The sequence below is a fragment of the Suillus subaureus genome (assembly GCF_016647635.1).
Source record: "Suillus subaureus strain MN1 chromosome Unknown BJ212scaffold_3, whole genome shotgun sequence".
NCBI classification, from domain to species: Eukaryota; Fungi; Basidiomycota; class Agaricomycetes; order Boletales; family Suillaceae; genus Suillus; species Suillus subaureus.
Window position 1 is genome coordinate 1,355,103 of NW_024538559.1, and position 17,899 is coordinate 1,373,001.

Here is a 17,899-nt window from a genome sequence, read left to right on the forward strand (position 1 = left end):
ATTTCAGGTCTAAACGTAGAAGTCAAGTAGGAGATCTGGGGCTTATGGAAGCGCACCTCCTACCTTCTCTAAAGGACACGATCGATCGCATGACAAGGCCATCATCACAGCTGGGAATGCCGTCTCCATCGCCCAATGAAAATCCGCAGTTGGATCGTCGATCTAACATTGGTCAGTATCATTCAAACCCCCCGCCCAAGCTCGCAAGGACGCCTCAACTTCCCTCTACTTCGAATCCTTCGTCATATTCGAGAGATACGAGTCACCAGCTTCCAGTAGCACAATCAGAAGGTCCTTCACGTCCCTCACGTAGTGCATTAAGACAGAAGCCAAAGCCCATTTTAAAAGCTCAACCCCACACTCCTACGATGATTCCATCTGATCGACCTTCCGGCAATCGACATTTTGAGGCTCATCGACCCGCCGATTTGGTGCGCAGCGGAAAACAGGACCGGCTTTCTCCCATGGAGGGCTTCTCGCCAAGGCCGCCTCTCCCCCACAAACAGAAAAACCAACCACTTCGTCAGTCTTCCATCACGACCAATATCGCCCCTGGCAGAAGAACGGAAAGAGCTCGTGCTCGCACTGACCCTGGTGCACTGCATAACTTGGCACCTCCAACCAGCTCATTGGCTACCCCCCAACCAAAAAAATATCGATCGAATATTCCTCGACGTGTGACACCATCACTGTTACGACACACTCCACGAGAGAGTTCCCAAGACAGCCTGACTGACGCGGAGCCGCGAGCCAGCTCAGGTCTCCGAGGACAGAAATTAGCCGCTGATAGTGATTTTGTCCTCCTAGCTTCCAGTTCAGAGAGCAACGAGACCCCTGTCATGTTCCAAAAGCAGCCTTCGTTCACACAAGGGCCGCATCGTGGCTTCTAAGGCCCCTGAGAAGAAAAAAGAACGCTTTGGTCTCGGGTTTGGATTCGCGGACTATGGAGCAAAACTTCGAGGCATGTTTGCCGACAACTCAGCTCACTCGATACATTCAACCACCAGTGAAGGCGGGAGCGCTAGCAATGACGATGGCAGCATCCGGGACAACGAGAGTCTCTTCTCTGACCGTGCGGATCAAGGCAGGGAGCAAGGCGACTCCACAATTTCGGATCGATATTCTCTGAGCAGTGCCGGATCAAGTTACCCGGCTTCGGAAACGATGGCCGGTGGTGACGAATCCTGTGACCGACGAAAAAGAGAACTCCTTGGGCTAGTTGATGGACTGAACCCTGTTTCTCAAGATCACCCAACTCGAAGCGAAGAGAGCGAGTACTTTGGTGAGGAAGGGCTCGCTATTGGTGGCTCTAGCGATTCCATCTATATCCAGAACTCATCTTCCTGTGATGAATCGAGCAAGAAGCGAGAGTGATTCTGGCTCGGAGTATTCTTTTGACGACGAAAATGACGAAGGCCTCCGATCGTCTACCCCTAGAGATGGACATTCTCATTCTCACCCCAAGGCAGACAAGGTCCTCCAAAGATAATCAAGCAAGCAACCGATGGCGTTTTGATGAGCGAAATGGCAGGTAATTTTATATAGCAATGAGCTTTGAGGCTAACAAACGTGATTGTATCAGCGAGGAACTCGGGGTTATCAGTTGAACGACCGTCTTCAGGGCACCCCCTGCTCTCTCCACGTCGTTCTGTTCATTCGACCTACTTAAACTCACAGGCATCGCATCCATCACCAGAGAACACGCCTAACATTGACATTGACAGCCAACGATACTCCTCAGAACTCACACGCATGATGGTCACTTCAGACGAGGCTGCAGTGCGTGAACGCCAGGCGTTTGGACTTTCTACATCATTTTCTGGCTCCGCCTCTGATGAACCCTACCTCACGCATGCCAACAGTGACATGTCGTCCATCGCCGGAAATACATGGCAATTCGAGTGTGAAGATGATGGCGTACATACTGATTCACTCCTCAATAGACTGACGACGCAGGAGTTCGAACGCTCCATGAACGCTCAGTCCACACAAAGTGACTTATCCTATGCATCATCTGAATCGTCTGTCTCTGCCGCATCGATGTCATCGGTCGCCCATGAATTCTTGCATTCGGATCGGACAAACGCACATCGGGATCATCGACGTTCTTCTGCGGATATCCACGCGTCTTGGGAAGACTTTCGTCGGCATATTTTGGAACAATTCGGTGAGGTAGAGGTACGACGACAAGAGATTGTTTGGAAACTAGCGGAGTCGGAGGCAACTTTCGTAGTCAACCTGCAGAATATGGTGCAACTCTTCATCCTTCCTTTACGCGTTCGAAGTACGAAGGTCTGGGTTTCTGGCAGTTCCAGACGACGTCTCGAGGCTGTTTGACTGGTTGGAAGACATCGTACACCTCCACACAAAATTATCCGCCAGTCTCACCGGTCTTCGGGATGTGCACAACTCCGACCTGCAATGCGTCGGGGAAGTTCTTCGACCTTTCATGGCAAAGCTTGAAATATATCAGCCTTACCTGGTAAAGCTGGAGTTTGTCGCAACCAGAATCGAACATCTTGTCGCCCAGGAGAAAAGTGACATCGGAGATTTTATCAAGCTACAAGAGCGCTCCTCCGCCTGCCAGGGATGGTCATTGGAGAAATACTTGGTCGAACCTGTCCAAAGGCTCTCCCAATACCCTGACTTTTTTCACGTGAGTTGGTGTGTCTGTCGACTTCTCATGACTGAAACCAGATCTTCTAGCGACTCTGGCACGCAACCCCGAAGTCCCATCCCGACTATCTATCAACACTATCTGTTCTTCACTCTGCTAAACTCACGATCCGTGTTCTCAGCGAGGTCAAAGATCGGGAAGATGAGTATGAGTTTGTGAAAGACATGTTCTCACGTATAGCGGACGTTCCCTCTCAACTTCCTTGCCGTGACAGGCGTCTGCTGATGCACGGTCCTGTCGCATGTGCCAGAGTGGAAAACGACGATGATTTACGAGTCACGCGCCCTTCCACCAACGTGCACGGGTTTCCAGAACCACTGAAAAGTCCATCTCCCGATTCGCGTCCACGACACAACGAAAAACTCTCAAATGCGCTGAAAGGTTGGCGTGGGCGCAGTGGGTCAGTACAGTCTACGGCCTCGACGGCAGCATCGCTACAATCCTTTCGTACTGCTCCATCATCATTCGACTTCCGATCTGAGCCACAAGCGGGGCCCAGAAATAGCCCTTTACTTCGCGTCGAGTCTCCGGCTGTTGACGTTCAGTTATTCGTTTTCACAGACTTGATCATGATGGCCTCCGCTACCAATCATCACGATGATTCTCAGCGCACTTCTGCAAATCTGCGCATACTCGATGACTTTGGTCTCTCCAGAATCCTTTCTGTGACAGACGAGACAGGTAAGGACCTCAAAAGACAGTCAGCTTACAGAGCCAGCACTTACGTGATCTAATCAGATAGAAGATCATCCATCTCAATAGATTTAGTCCCACTGACTGCTGAAGAGCTCGAGAGAGGACATGCAAATTCCAAAGGACAGGTCTTGACCGTGTCATTGTCGCACGGTACTTCTCGATCTTCTGTATCGGAGGCGTCTATGCAGTGCGCCATTCTGAAGGAATGGTTGGGACCACTGAGACAATGTTGTCAGCACGCCCTGAGGTCGCTGTCTTCGCCATCCGTGAAGAACTACCTGGCTCACGCTCCGAAAGAATCCGAGATCAGTCAATCAGTCTTATCCATCCTCGCATCAGGCTTGCCATTTCCTAAAAGTCCTTCTATGCAGTTACATGGTGTCGAACTAGGGCAAGCAGGGGATGCGGAACAACAGGAAAGGGAAGAACGCGGATGGTGGTCGCTGCGGTTCCACGAGGTCCTGAGAGAAATACAAGGACGAGAAGCGGCACTTCTTCGATAAGTATACATATTTGTATTCGTGTATTTGCTTTGCATATCTGTGGGTTGTGAGATATGTTTTACATCCAGTATATATATTCCCATTTTTATCTTGTTGCCAAGGCAGCAAGAAGGATGTCGGTATCGACTTTGGCAGCTGAAATAAGCAGAGTAAGCTTATGCTCTAGATGAGGATTTACGCCGCCACTTACCTTTGAGTACAAGTTGCACAAAAATCTGCGCAAGATGAGGATGTTCTGCCTCCATTCGGCGCATGTTTTCCAGAGACAGCTTCCACAATACCACCTGCTGCTCTACAACCACTCGTGCATTCCGCGGCATGCCCGACAAAGCAGAAAGCTCGCCTGCAACAGTACCCGACACCATTGACTCCTCGATAACGGGGCTGTGCTCTGCAAACTTGTATGACGCCCGCAGGATGCCTGACTCGATGATATACAGGCCATCGGGGGTATCATTATTCTCCCATAGGACAAAACCGTCTGGGAATGTGAACCGCTCAAAATACGGGGCGATCTGTTTGAACGTGCTCTGGTCTACGTCGTGATATGACGAGAACGCATTAAGGAGAGTATTGTATGGCTCAGAAGAATTCTCTGAATCCTTGTCGAGAAATTCTGCTGAACGATAAGAATTGGTTCTGTTAGGTAAGACGGCAAACTGACCACCAGCAATCGTGCGTTCTCCAACATCACGAAGTTGCATTTGCCTCGGAGATCCCGTCAAAGCGTCATCAAAGGAAAGGCTGGTATCTCGGCGGCCAGGAAGTGTTATTGGAGTTGTCCATGACTTCTGAGCTCTGAACCATGCTCGCAGATACGCATTCTCGGTCCCTGTAAACAATATTGACAATCGAATTCGCACCATAAAGAGATAAAGACTCACATTCCATCGCATCATTCAACGTCTCAAAGACCTCTACGGATGGCTCTTGGAGGATTCCCACACTGCTCAGCGCTTTACCGCAGAGGCTGTTGGCAGTAACACCGCAAAACACCAACACCACGCCCTTTGCATCGAGCAAGCGCTGCACACGCACGAAAGCTTCTGCGGCGGACATGTCCACCCCTACCACAAGGGACAAGTCGACAACAACGAAACGGACAGGATTCCGTTGCCAGGTGGCGTCTTCAACGATGTTTCTCAAAGTCTCTTCAACGTGTGCGATGGTGCCAAAGAAAAGAAATCCTGGATGCAACGATTAAATAATGCTACAACACGAGAGAGGTTTCACTTGCCCTGAAGACGAAGCACCCTCGTTTGTTTCGACACTTCTCGGATGTACGCCCTGTGTGCAGCAGGCCGCCTGACCGTGGAAATTGCCGACTCTCCAGTATAGCATGCACGTAAGCTCCTTCTCTGCGAGTTCTGTACCACAAAGAAGAAGCCTATCCAAAACCATGAACACAGTCTACTCTGAAAACGCGACATACTCACAGCTGACGACAATGCCAAACAAAACACCAATGACAAAGTCCCAGGCCGTCATCGTAACCATAATGCTGACTATCGTGATATACTCCATCCTAAAACGTATTTATGAGCTGCTGCATATTACACCAACTTGTAAAAGCTGACCTGCTAACCCGGTGTCGTGTATCCCACAACGCCTCCTTGACGAGGTCAATCCCGAGCACGAGGATTAGGGCGCTGACGACCATGACGGCTATTCAAATTGTCAGAAAGGTGAGGCTATAGAAATTATGCCGCATACGAATGTACGCTACGGGTCCCGTCCCAATCACTAGCAGGATAAATGTAGCGACTGCAAGCAAGAAGCTGGCAATACGCGTCCCGCCGCCCACGCGGTAAAACCTGATAAATCAGCAAGTGAGCTATCTTATACCACAGCGAATGGGAGTTCGCCTCACAGTAAGGTGTTCACGTATACAAGATAGTTTGGTCTGCAATGTGTAAGCAATTACTAGCGAGCGTCGAGAGGAATACGCCTACACCGTGCCTAGAAACCCAGCAAGTAAATTCGAGTACCCATGTCCCAAAAGCTCCTTGTTAGTATCAATGTCTACATCAAGGGACACCGCTGCAAATATATTGACTCTCCGTTCACCAAGCATCCAGATTAAGACGGGACGTACATAGCGCAGGAACGTTCAAAGGTGGGTGCAAGATATTGAAAAACAACCTAAGGCGAACCATTAGCAAGGCCAGCAATATGAACGATGGAATACGTGCAATGCAAATTGTATCGGCAGTGTCGTTCGTAGGGGCGTAAATCGAATCAATCCAAGATCTGCTCGCGTTAACACGGAATGAGCCCTTAAACCGATGGAAAATTTCTCACCGAGATACGAATAAAATTCATACCACTTGTCCTCCCCGCCACCAGTTCCCTCAGCCATATCAAAAAGCCAGCCGTCCCTCCTCAGTACACCAAGATCAAGCTGTGCAGCTGCAACAACCACATAAAACACAACCGGTACAATCATGAAATCTGAGACGTTATGCGTGAAGTGAGCAAACAAATGCTAAGGTCAGTGATCTTGGACGTACAAACAGGGAACACAAGCTGATGTTTCCATCGCATTGTAATGAACCTCAGAAGCACTGCCAGGACAAGAGGAGGGATCCATTGCGCAAGGGCGTGCGAATTGAAGATGAAGTACCGGAGGGTCTCCAGCGTCGGCGGATCGAGTGCATCGGACGGGAGACGTGTGCTTACTGTGAGGCTGTTCACATTGAAAGTTGTTCGGTATGGTTCACCACGATGACTGAATTAGAACATACCCTGTAAGAATCAGGAAGACTGCCAACCCCCCCAATACATCTGTGCGGGACGTCAGTGCCGAGTCCCGTCAAGTCAACAAACGACTTACCCAACAAGAATATGCCGCGGGAAGAACCCAATGAGCACGCCCAAACGCAGATAGCCGAGGAGAAAAAAGGACAACCCTACACAAATCACATGCGTGAGTGGACACCTGACAACCAAGCCTGGATGTAACCTACCAGTGAGTACAGACGAAAGCGCAAACGCCGCAATCGTCGTGGCAATGATCTCTTTCGGATATGAGTCTCCGATATCACGTGCTATGGTGGATGCGAGGATGTGAAAGAAGGGCTACCATCAAAAAGGAAACTATCAGAGAAAGTTCAAGGGTGTGCAAATCCGGGGTAGCGGAAGCAATCAAAGAAGTAAGCCACAATACATAGTGACAGGTAACAAGCAGGCACAAGCAAGGTCGAAACGTGCTAATGCAAGGGAAATAGACGGAAGCCGATTAAAATGTAAATGAAGCACACGTACGACAACCTCGATCATCATACTGCCATTGGCCCCAACAAAGCTGCTCCCTCCAAAGCAATACACGATTTGTGCCACCACTGTGCTGTTTGCCGAGCAATGCCGAATATAGGAAATTCTGATCAGAAGCAATGGTTTTCAACGATAGAGAAGACGTACGAGACAAAAAACATCGACACCCCCATCCCGCCTAAACCAGCAAAGACACCAGACGCAGGGAAAATAATCATTCCATCTGCAGCGACGTCGTTAGCAGCTGATCCATGATAATCGGAGATGAACAGGAACAAGAAGATGTCAGACGGCACATAAATATAGTCCATATTATGTATTAGGAGGACCAGAGGCCATCAGATCGCAGGAAATGAAGCAACAAAGGCAATATTCATCAGAACAACTTACATGAAACTCCATCCAGGATATTGAGCAACGTGCCCAAGAGCACAGCAGGCAAGCTTTTCAACAGAGTACACACGAGTTCTTTGGGGTCAATCTTACGTGTCTCGCCTGTAATTCCAGGCATGAGGCTTAATAAACGTTTCGAGGACTTCGAGCGCTTCGAAGGTGCTGAGGCATGACCATTAATGGCAGGCACGGAACTATTTGGAGGAGGAAGCAAGGGAGTGGTTTCTGTGTCCGGAGAAGAAACAAATCGCAAAACTTGTGAGCGCACGTTGCTAGTTGCCAGAAGGGTGTGATCCGCAGAATCATGGTTAATCGTGGAAATGGCCAGTTCTGGGTCTACCAATGAATTGAAACGTTGCGGCCTGTCAGTTTTTGGCGTTAGTGTTGGGCTTGGCGAGCTCGAGAGCGCTCCGTCAGTATGTCTGGAGAGCAAAACCGAGAGTGCTGAAGGTACAACATTAGGATAAGATATGTCTCTCCCGCGAGGAGTTGCCATGCCAGACGACAGATGGTGGACAGTTTTGAGGGGGTCTAGAGTGGAAGTCGAGGCTGAAAGATCTGAGCTCTGAGCTGAGAAGTGTGAGCTCCCTTTTGTACATTGTGAGGAGGGTGTAAAAGATGTGGATAACGGAATATTTGGGAGTGACCCTGGTCCAACGTGCGTGACCAGATTATAACCAGATGGAAATATGAATGAATCGCGTGAAGAGATGTTCTCTCCCGTAAGCTCGGATGGGGAAGGTAGCTTTTTGGCTTGGTTTCGACCGTGTGTCAAGGGAGAGGACGAACGTGTAACGTGCCCTGCGGTTAGGGGCGGGTTCTGCATCACGGGGGGTGTCATGGGGGAGGGTGAGCCCCTGGGAGCAGAGAACATTATATTGGAGAGCCTGACGGTGCTTGCGCGGATGTCGTCTTGAGAGTGGGGCGTGACCGACATAAAGGAAACGTAGCTCCTGGGTTGAAGTAGTCTGCAATTGAATTTGAAAAGTTAGGAGATTGAATGCACATAGAAGCATGATGGGCAGGTGACCGTATTTCGACCACATTATAACGTATTATGTTGTTATTGAAGCTTACCCGGCTCTGTGCAAAGGGGAATCATCTTGCGGTGGTGAGATCATGTGTAGATTTTCGTGCTTTGTCGCGTCATTCACATGCTCATCGGAACCAGGTCCTAAGTCATCCGAGTCTCGAATGCTTCGCGAAGAAGAAGTTGATCTTTCGTTACCAATATCACCAGTCATAAGGGGCATGAGCGTACGGAATGCGAATGATATCGATGAGCTCGAGCTCTGTCGTCGTAGATCACAGTTGTGTCGTTCAGGATCTCCAACTTGTGTCTGCATGGAATGTAAAATCTGTGAATATTTTACTATTTCAATACGTACAACGGAGCAGTCTGAGTCCAGACTTGGTGACGGCATGACTGGCAGTCCCCGCCTCTCAATTTCCATAATGGGACTCTAGATTTTTTCCGGAATGTTCCGCTATCACCGACCCCTTGGCGCCGGTACCTAAGGGGTACCCTAGGCTAAGTAACTAACTAGTAAGTAATTAGGGTGGTGACCAGCACCTGACGTTGAACATTATGTACAAAGGAGAGCACCTGACAGATCGGTTGTACGGCCCATCACTAGGAGCTTGACTGCTACGGTACTGCATGCACTCACTACCATACACAGATGACCTTTAAGGTTGTACGACAACCACGTTCCCTCCTAGGAAACTGAATCGAAGGAAGCGAACCGAGTTGTATCTTCTATTACATGTGATCCCAGTCAGGTGTCACGCCACTGATCATATCAATCATTCCTCTTTCAATGGGAGACCATTTGTGAGCCCAAGCACAGAGACGTGGCACAAACTCATCATCTTCTGGGCGGTAGAAACCGAAGTTCGATGCGTCGAGGCACAAAAGGGCATTCCAGCAAGCGCACCTAAAGGGACAACCCGAGTCATTTTTGCGGGGATTTGAATCATGTGTTCAACCCGATCCCTGATCGGAGTTGTCGATTATGGATGAATGAATCAGAATGATGAAGTCTTGGAGAAAGGTCGAAAGGTCGTGTCCATTCCTCCGGATGGATACTCTTCTTCGACCACATGCCGCCCAGGCCAGGTGGTAAAAGTTGATGACAGACAAATCAGTCATGACAAAAGAGTGACAAGTCATCTGACAACGTCTAGACACTATATTGAGCGATCAGTCGTTTCAATAGGAACTTCGAACGGCTCGAGAAACTTCCTTACACATGAAAAACGCCATGTTATAGGTTTCGTTAAACTTCAAGCTTCAAGGGTCAATTATGTAAAATTTCACCTCCAATATCACGCCCTCGTGCAGCAGCGAAAAGAAGTCACCTGAAGCTTGAAGCTTGGATGCGAGATCCGAGTTTGAATCAGAATTCTTTGAATCAAACGAAGCTCAAACTGACTGTGACAGGCTGCGCCGTGAATGTCACAAGGTCACACACACAAGGTTCTTTCGAATCCAACGAGGTCATCGATATCGATCGTGAGTCCATACAATGAAATTGTTGCGGAGTTTATCTTTAGCCAATTAACCAATACCATGCTCCAGACTCCAGTCTGAGCCGCATCCTACCACTCCCTTGACAACTTGAAGTGCAATAAGTAATGTTTGCTGCGCCCATCGGACACGGGGCCGCCGCATCGGCAAACAACGTCACCGCAAACGCGGAGTCTGATGTCGAAGATGAAATCTCATGCAACGAGGTTGATCAGGTTCGCTGTCGACTGAAATTACGAGCATTTCGTTCAAGATCCTGCCTTTTGGGTTTTTTTTAGGACGGAGCTCCTACCGAGGCAGACATAATGACTGTCACAGCGGAGCTCGTCTTTAACGAGATGCCAAGTCATCTGATATACATTTATGACGACTATGAAACTACGACACTTATTGATCGCGAGACTCTGGTGGATCTGTTCCGTCCGGAATTGATCAGAGTCTGCAAGGACCTTGTTTCCAAAGACAAACTTCATGACGTAGTCAGGCAGAATCTGAAATATGCAGCCCTTTCTCATAGATGGCTCAGCGTCGGGGAACCAACATTTCAGGAGATGTCCGCAGAAAGGAACCATCAGTCTACAAGGCCTGGGTTTATCAAACTCCGTAACTTCTGCCAGAAAGCAAGGGAGTACGGCTGTCGTCTCGCTTGGTCAGACACTTGCTGTATCGACAAGAGAAGCAGTGCGGAGCTCGATGAGGCCATCAGGGCTATGTTCAAGTGGTACAGGAACGCAGAGATATGTATAGTTTTTCTTGCAGACTCTTCGTCCATCTCGGACTTTCCGGAGGAAGTATGGTTCCAACGCGGTTGGACACTCCAGGAGCTTCTTGCCCCTCCACGAATCAAGTTCTATGGCAGGAATTGGGATGAACTCAGCCGTTCGCGTAATGACAAGGAAGGCCATTCCATGTTAGAAGCTCTTTCTCAGGTGACGGGAATATCCCGCCAGAATTTGCTATATTTCAGTCCGGGGTTAGTCGATGTTCGCGAGAAGATGATCTGGGCATCCAAGCGGAGGACAACAAGGATTGAAGACATCGCTTATTCCTTGATTGGAATTCTTAACATCAGCCTTAGTGTGGCCTATGGGAAAGGAGAGCGGGCATTCCGCCGCCTGATGGAGGCCATCATGCAGGCTTGTCGTGAATGGCAGATATTGGCATGGGCTGGTCCTCATTCCTCATTCCAAGCCAGCATTCCCCGTTCTCCTCTGGCGTACTGTGCTTTTGACGAAGCATCCGCCAATATACTTTTACCAGATCGCTATATAATGGATCGTCCCTCCAAGCTTGGCGATCCTTTTTTTACGATGACGAAGAGAGGTTTGGAGCTTGAAGTCATTCTGGTGGAGATGATGCTACAACAACCCGCACCACGACAGCCAGGAGGAACACGGAAAAAAACTCAAGTTATCCGCCTCATCTCTGACTCTGCGAGCTTCTATGACGTCACAGCCCAGTGCGACATGACCTTTCTACCATTCTCGCAGTGGGCGATCGCTATCGTGAACTACAAAGCTGATGAATCTGGAAAGCGCGGTGGTATCGGAAAACTCAACCCCACAAGTGACTACCTTTGCTTCGTACTTGGGTCTAGTATTCATAGTGCGTATGGGGGGTGGCAGAAGGTTGAGACGCAAAAAATTGTGACAATTCGTACCAAGAGGGAGGTGTACCAACAAGTTACGACAGTGTGGCTTTAACCTTCTACCCGCTCACTCCTCGTATTGTAACGTACATATCTCTATCCCGTACAGAACCCTGGCAGGTGATATGAGTCATTCGGCAGTCCTTACGTAGCTTTTCACTGTGGATGCGGCTGCCGATGACCTCTTTTTCCATACACAGCTTACACAGCACCCTTTAGACCAAGTAGCATCATACCTTGTCACGCATGAACGGCGAAACAGGTTCCTAGCAGTCATCAGGACATATATTTAACCCATTCGTTCCTATGTAATTTCTTCCACCTGCCTACATTTATCTGACAAGCTTGTTAAACCATCGACAGTTCACAATCTCGATACATCTATTCATCTTGATAAGCTACATGAATGGCTATTGAAGAGGTCTGCCGCATATTCCGAGAGCACCTGCGGGAAAGCGTCCCGCATCGACTAATCGCGATATCAAAGATGGAAGTCGTAGAACAACCATGGGTAGAAGAGCTATACATGCCATCTATCAAGGCCGTGACGGAGAGAGATATAGAACAACACACATTCTACCCGAATCAGAGAAGGGACGAAGCGATCCGAAATATCGTGAAAGGCATAGTCAAATACGCCGTTCTGTCTCACAGATGGTGCCGCGAAGGAGAGGTGACGCTGCAGGAGATGACATCAGGTGGCACAAAGCTCGGGAAGCTCTCGAGCCGTCACAAATTGGCAAACTTCTGTCAGAGGGCAGCAGAGTACGGTTGTGGCTTCGCCTGGGCAGACACGTGCTGTATTGATAGGTCCAATCCCCCTCCAGAAGAGCTCGATAAAGCCATACCTCGGATGTTCAGGTGGTATCGCAATGCGCATGTCTGCATTGTCCACCTTGCGGAATCATCCACATTGGACGACTTCCTGCGCGACTCTTGGTTTTTACAAATTTGGACTTTGCAAGAACTTCTCGCCCCAGTCAGAGTCAAATTTTATGGACGAACATGGAGCCCGATCCACAATATACGAGCCGACAACGACAAAGCTGACCAGAAGTTGTTAGCCGCGCTTTTCACTGGCACTGGAATTCCGGTGCAAGACATCCGATGTTATTGGGCAGGAACGGAAAGAGTGCGCGAGAAGCTCATGTGGGCATCTCGCCGGACTTCACGACAAGTAGAGGATAGCGCTTACTCACTGCTGGCACTTTTCGACTGTGCATATGCACGTCGAGTATGGAATAGGAGACGAAGCATTTGGTAGATTGATGGAAGTGCTCCTGTCCGAGAAGCCAGGAGTGCGATATACTTGCCTGGGCTGGCATAGCATCCACCAGATACATGTTCTTGCCACCGTCAGCACAGGGATATAGCGCTCAATATTTGGACGGATCCTATAATCCCAGTCACGACCACTACAGATTGCGAGGAGACCAGGACATGGTTATCATCGAAAGGCGGTTGAGAGTGAAACTCCTGATGCTCGAGTTACATGAGGCAACGTTCGGGGATGAGATACCTTTCTTGCAGGATGGTTACCATGCATGTGCACTCTTGCCAAAGGGATTGCCCTCCAATGTAACGATAAATCATGTGTCCGTTGTTTCCAGCAACAACACGCCTTGGCGTCCGTCCAAATTGGCCCTTGGTGTTGTCGATTATGGATGGACAGGTGATGACGAGAAGGGACTCGTGGAAAAAGGCCGTACCCATTTTTGCCTCCTCTTCGGAGCGGATGATACACAAACAAGTTGGCAGAAGCTAATGACAGACAAAGTGGTCACCATAAAGACTGAACACAGCATTAGACAACGTCTAGAAACTATATTGATTTGATTTGCTTGAGCTCAATGAACCAGTGTCGAGCAGTATTCAAAATACTGTTGCGCCGTATATAATGTCGAATATTAAGATTTTATGATGAATTACGACCTTCACTGGTATCGTCGCACACGGAATTAATCATGGCAGTTCGAACTTGAAGCTTGAAGAGCTTTGGAAGAATGACAAGTGGGGAACAGATTGATATTGTTGCACACGGAATTGATCATGGTAATTCGAACTTGAAGCTGAAGCACTGAAGCTTGAGGGGCTTTGGAAGGATCCAAGTCGTGACTGTGACGACATAGAGCTGTGATTTAGTCACGCCTAGTCACGTACGACTGCTGGTGTTAGTGAAGCTCAAACGTTCGACAACCATGTCCAACACCATTGCCCTGCATGTGTATTTTCTCCTGAAAAATGCGGCAGTCAACTAATGAAACTTAACACAGGTACCCGCTATCGAACTTTACCTTTAGGTGAGTTGTGGAGTTTCGCGTCGGTCAATTCTAAATTGCGAACACCAGCACAAAAGAGGCGCAGCCCGAGGAGGACCCTTCCGTGTCTGCGCGCCTGCAGCGTCTCCAGAACAATTATGAGGACTTCGGTATGCGCCGCACCGTCGAGGGAATTCTTGTTGTACATGACCATGGACACCCGCATATTCTAATGCTCCAAATTGCGAACGCGTTTTTTAAGCTGTGCGTTTCCATATTCGATGTCGCTTTCGTTATAGTTGGTTGATCTTGTGGATAGCCCTGGTGACTACCTCAAACCGGGCGAGGACGATATTGACGGACTCAAACGACGCCTCGACGAGCGTCTTGCACCGCCAGTAGAGTCTAAGCAATTCAACGCGTCCCATGGTGTCGACAACGAGTGGGAGATCGGTGATTGCCTTGCGCAATGGTGGCGGCCCAATTTCGAGACGTTTATGGTGCATTCGTCTTCTTTATAGTGAATGAGTGATGCTGACATGTTCGTAGTACCCATTCGTGCCAGCACACATCACGAAGCCAAAGGAGTGCAAGAAACTTTACCTAGTCCAGATGCCTGAGCGGAGTACGTCATACGGTCCTGCCATACTTTTCATTCAACTTGTATCTTCACTAGAGGTCCTTGCCGTTCCGAAAAACATGAAGCTCCTCGCTATCCCCTTGTTTGAGTTGTATGATAACGCTGCACGGTTCGTCTTGATAGTCTCATGAAGCTTAAGGGTGCATGTTTCATATTGGTAATGTCGTATAACTCCAGATATGGTCCCCAGCTCTCCGCAATTCCGCACCTACTTTCAAGGTAACTGCCCATCCAAGCTGCACTAGATGAATCCCATGCTTATGAATGTTGCCGGCAGATACAACTTCATTTACCAGTAGACTTCCAATGAAAAAACTGTCCTGGTTACTACCGCAGCATCATACACCCCGAGAGACGTATTCTATTCCTTCGACGGAGCTGATTTTGCAGGCCACGAACCTGGCGTAGGTACATAGTTCACGAATGAATCATTTATTCCTTTATTACTGTTGTAGCTCTCGAAACCCTTGTTGCCCATGTTTCTGTAGTGTAGTATGATGAACTGCTTTCGTAGTAGTCAACACATAAATCTTTCGATGAACCTCGAGGCGCCAAGGAGTTAGCCGAGAGGTCTTTCTTTGAGGGGACGCGTGATGCAGACGAGGCTTGTTGCCTCCCAATAGCTGTCCACGCGTAATCTATCGCCGCTCAAGACACTTGTATCGTTCTACCAACCATCTGCTGACCTGTTCTCCTCAACGACCCAATTACATACCATGCCTCCAACAGACCTCATGAAGAGATCCTCTACCAGTACTACCACCACCAACCCACCCGTAAATGTCAAGCTTCTGCTAATCGGAAATGCCTCAGTGGGGAAAAGTAGTTTGCTCCTGCGCTTCTCGGATGAGCAATGGCTCCCCGAGGACGAAGCGACTGCAACGATAGGCGTTGATTTCCGTGTTCGTTTGTCATTCTGTGGAGAATGAAGTCGTGTGCTGACCCTAGTTGGTATAGGTGCACAAGATGGAGGTCAACGGACGGAAGGTGAAGCTCAGCATATGGGTGCGTTGATTCTTTTTTCCCCCTGTATCTGTGGGATAATGATATTTGTTTTGCAGGATACAGCCGGTCAAGAACGATTCCGTACAATCACATCCTCGTACTACCGTGGTGCTCAAGGGATCATACTTGGTGCGTTCTCGTTCGCTTTTACGAGATGAAGGTTCGGAGACCTAATAATATTTGCTATGGTACAGTGTATGATGTAGCAAACCGCGAGACATTTGAGGCGCTTCCGAAATGGTTTTCAGAAATCGACACCTATGTCTCAATCACGGTGCCGAAGATTATTGTTGGAAATAAGGTCGATAAGGTGCTTGCTTTTCCCTTGATCATTTCTTTACGTGCTCTTGTTATTTTCTTGATCTCAGTCCTTTTCATCGACCTGCCCGCACTATATTTGCATTACTATCACTAACATCTCGCCTACCTGTTTTTCGTCTCTCACACTCCCCATTTCGTTATTTCCTACCAACTGCTAACACCATTCCAGGAAAACTCTCGACAAGTCTCCACCAACGAAGGTTCCACCTTTGCCTCTCGTCAGAATGCCCTCTTTGTTGAGGCCTCTGCAAAGACAGCCATAGGGGTACGCGATGTATTCGAAGAGCTGGTAGCGCGGATTCTTGAGACCCCAGAGCTGTGGGCCCCTGTAGCACCGGAAGCTGGTGTAAGTTTCGGGAAGCGGGGTGAGGAGGACGGCATGCCGGGAACGATCGATGTGAGGCGTGCTACGACTGCACAGGACGATGGGGTTTGCGGATGCTAGATTCTGTGCTTGAGCGGCTGTCACTGTGATGCTACTCCACACGTGGCGGATAGAGCTCCCGGGGGTCGGTGCGCCCACCAGTAATAAGTTATCGAGTGGTGTGCTGATTGCTGTTTGTGCGGATAGATCTGCCTCGGACACGACTGATATACCTTGTATGTGCCTACGTACTGCATTCAATTCATGTACAATAGACACGCGACATCTGGAGGAATCAATCCTTGTTATATTTACCATCACCGTACAGGGGTCATAAACAGATCGCAATTTTAAAATGTGAAATAGTGTGAGTCGGGTGAGCACGAGGCATTTAAACAACTGTATGTGACTCATCTATTTCTAATGAATACAGAGTCGAACGCTAGGAAGCAGATTCATTGTCGAGAGCCGAGATTCATGCGAACATGTAATTACCCCCTGGTGCATAGCAGCATTAGCCATTGGTTGATCGTATGTTAGTGGGGATTTGGAATACATCAAAGATACGAAGTAGTTGATACGCATATATTATCAGCAGTGGGCGTCGTACTTGCTGGGCAACGTTGCAACACTGTCACGGCCACGAAGTCCATTTAATACCATTTGACGCGCTCGAGACCTGACCCCAAAAATTGGCATCAATGATCGATTGCTGGATCTCCAGTTTCGAAATATCAAGAGAACGTTTACTCTGTACGGGAAACAAAGTGAGCAGACACAACTTGGGTTTAGACTCCGACTCCATCGGGAGTGGGTAGGCTTATGATGTAAAAGAAGGCCGACGGCCTCGTTGTACTGTGGCTGCGTGCCATATGATTCCTCTCTGCAGATGCATGCATTAATACCAACTCTGTTTCCTCATCCAAAGGGAAACCCACAGATACCCTTCGTCTTCATCGAATATCTTCCACTAGGTCTTCGGCTCTTTGCATAACTTTGGAGCCACAAGTGCTTACGCCTGCAAAGGTCACATTTCCACCAGTTGGAGGTCTTCATGATATTCATACTTCTTCAGAGTCATGTCGAGGAATAGGAACGTGATAATCATTGGTCAATCCGGGGTGGGGAAAAGCTCCCTCATTAACATGCTTTGTCCCGGGGCCAAAGCTGATACCTCAAACGACACAACCGGTTGCACACAGACAGAGACAGAGTACCGATGCGACCTCGGGGGACAATCCTGTCAAGTACACGACACAATTGGTCTCGAAGAAGGGCGATGGGGCTTCCTTCCAGACAAGAAAGCACAGAAGCGGCTCAAAACATACTTGAAGACGAACGAACCACACCTTGTGGTATACTGCATGCCGGGAAGAAGAAGCTGCGTGAAGAAATCGCATGGACGCAACTATAAGAAGTTCAAGTCGGTGGTAAGAAATGACGTGCCCGTCGTAGTGGTCGTCACCGGTTTGGAGAATTTTGAAGGTCAAAATATGGAGGATTGGTGGTCGCAGAATGAGAAAGAACTCCAAAACATCGGTATTCCGAAGACCGCTGGACATGCATGCATCACCACACTACCCAAGCTGAA

At 48.8% G+C, this 17,899-nt stretch overlaps 8 protein-coding genes across 8 annotated transcripts; 7 read left to right on the forward strand and 1 right to left on the reverse strand.

The window, feature by feature from the left end:
- The first annotated feature begins 1,859 nt into the window (after positions 1-1,859).
- Positions 1,860-2,659, forward strand: BJ212DRAFT_1524143 (uncharacterized protein). The gene has a single exon (XM_041341719.1). It carries the CDS (start codon positions 1,867-1,869, stop codon positions 2,335-2,337), a length of 471 nt encoding a protein of 156 aa, XP_041198461.1. The 5' UTR covers positions 1,860-1,866; the 3' UTR covers positions 2,338-2,659.
- BJ212DRAFT_545251 (uncharacterized protein) lies at positions 2,371-4,011 on the forward strand. The gene is made up of 3 exons (XM_041343462.1): positions 2,371-2,656; positions 2,707-3,358; positions 3,416-4,011. The coding sequence occupies exons 1-3, from the start codon at positions 2,450-2,452 to the stop codon at positions 3,874-3,876; spliced, it is 1,320 nt and encodes a 439-aa protein (XP_041198462.1). The 5' UTR covers positions 2,371-2,449; the 3' UTR covers positions 3,877-4,011.
- On the reverse strand, positions 3,962-7,660 carry BJ212DRAFT_1444447 (sulfate transporter family-domain-containing protein; the record flags this gene model as incomplete). Its single annotated transcript, XM_041337961.1, has 19 exons — positions 3,962-4,011; positions 4,067-4,471; positions 4,541-4,708; positions 4,761-5,063; positions 5,114-5,263; positions 5,313-5,401; positions 5,454-5,541; positions 5,590-5,690; positions 5,747-5,779; positions 5,829-5,916; positions 5,972-6,018; positions 6,069-6,126; positions 6,178-6,327; positions 6,387-6,562; positions 6,621-6,660; positions 6,843-6,954; positions 7,141-7,222; positions 7,297-7,372; positions 7,540-7,660. 19 exons carry the CDS (start codon positions 7,658-7,660, stop codon positions 3,962-3,964), a joined length of 2,337 nt encoding a protein of 778 aa, XP_041198463.1.
- Positions 7,661-9,998: 2,338 nt separating this feature from the next.
- BJ212DRAFT_1322182 (heterokaryon incompatibility protein-domain-containing protein) lies at positions 9,999-11,798 on the forward strand. The gene is made up of 2 exons (XM_041334450.1): positions 9,999-10,287; positions 10,351-11,798. Exons 1-2 carry the CDS (start codon positions 10,180-10,182, stop codon positions 11,773-11,775), a joined length of 1,533 nt encoding a protein of 510 aa, XP_041198464.1. The 5' UTR covers positions 9,999-10,179; the 3' UTR covers positions 11,776-11,798.
- A 152-nt stretch (positions 11,799-11,950) lies between these two features.
- Positions 11,951-13,096, forward strand: BJ212DRAFT_545132 (uncharacterized protein). Its single transcript, XM_041343460.1, has one exon. It carries the CDS (start codon positions 12,127-12,129, stop codon positions 12,982-12,984), a length of 858 nt encoding a protein of 285 aa, XP_041198465.1. The 5' UTR covers positions 11,951-12,126; the 3' UTR covers positions 12,985-13,096.
- A 713-nt stretch (positions 13,097-13,809) lies between these two features.
- BJ212DRAFT_1322187 (Cleavage/polyadenylation specificity factor subunit 5) lies at positions 13,810-15,183 on the forward strand. The gene is made up of 8 exons (XM_041334451.1): positions 13,810-13,938; positions 13,994-14,020; positions 14,069-14,242; positions 14,298-14,478; positions 14,528-14,603; positions 14,655-14,727; positions 14,796-14,837; positions 14,896-15,183. The coding sequence occupies exons 1-8, from the start codon at positions 13,919-13,921 to the stop codon at positions 14,915-14,917; spliced, it is 615 nt and encodes a 204-aa protein (XP_041198466.1). The 5' UTR covers positions 13,810-13,918; the 3' UTR covers positions 14,918-15,183.
- Positions 15,182-16,886, forward strand: BJ212DRAFT_1322194 (ras-domain-containing protein). The gene is made up of 6 exons (XM_041334452.1): positions 15,182-15,520; positions 15,576-15,623; positions 15,680-15,752; positions 15,818-15,933; positions 16,114-16,675; positions 16,742-16,886. The coding sequence occupies exons 1-5, from the start codon at positions 15,335-15,337 to the stop codon at positions 16,387-16,389; spliced, it is 699 nt and encodes a 232-aa protein (XP_041198467.1). The 5' UTR covers positions 15,182-15,334; the 3' UTR covers positions 16,390-16,675; positions 16,742-16,886.
- A 516-nt stretch (positions 16,887-17,402) lies between these two features.
- Positions 17,403-17,831, forward strand: BJ212DRAFT_1201619 (P-loop containing nucleoside triphosphate hydrolase protein; the record flags this gene model as incomplete). Its single annotated transcript, XM_041329082.1, has 1 exon — positions 17,403-17,831. A coding segment is annotated over one exon (429 nt), but the record flags the coding sequence as incomplete, so codon positions are not given.
- Between the last annotated feature and the right edge of the window lie 68 nt (positions 17,832-17,899).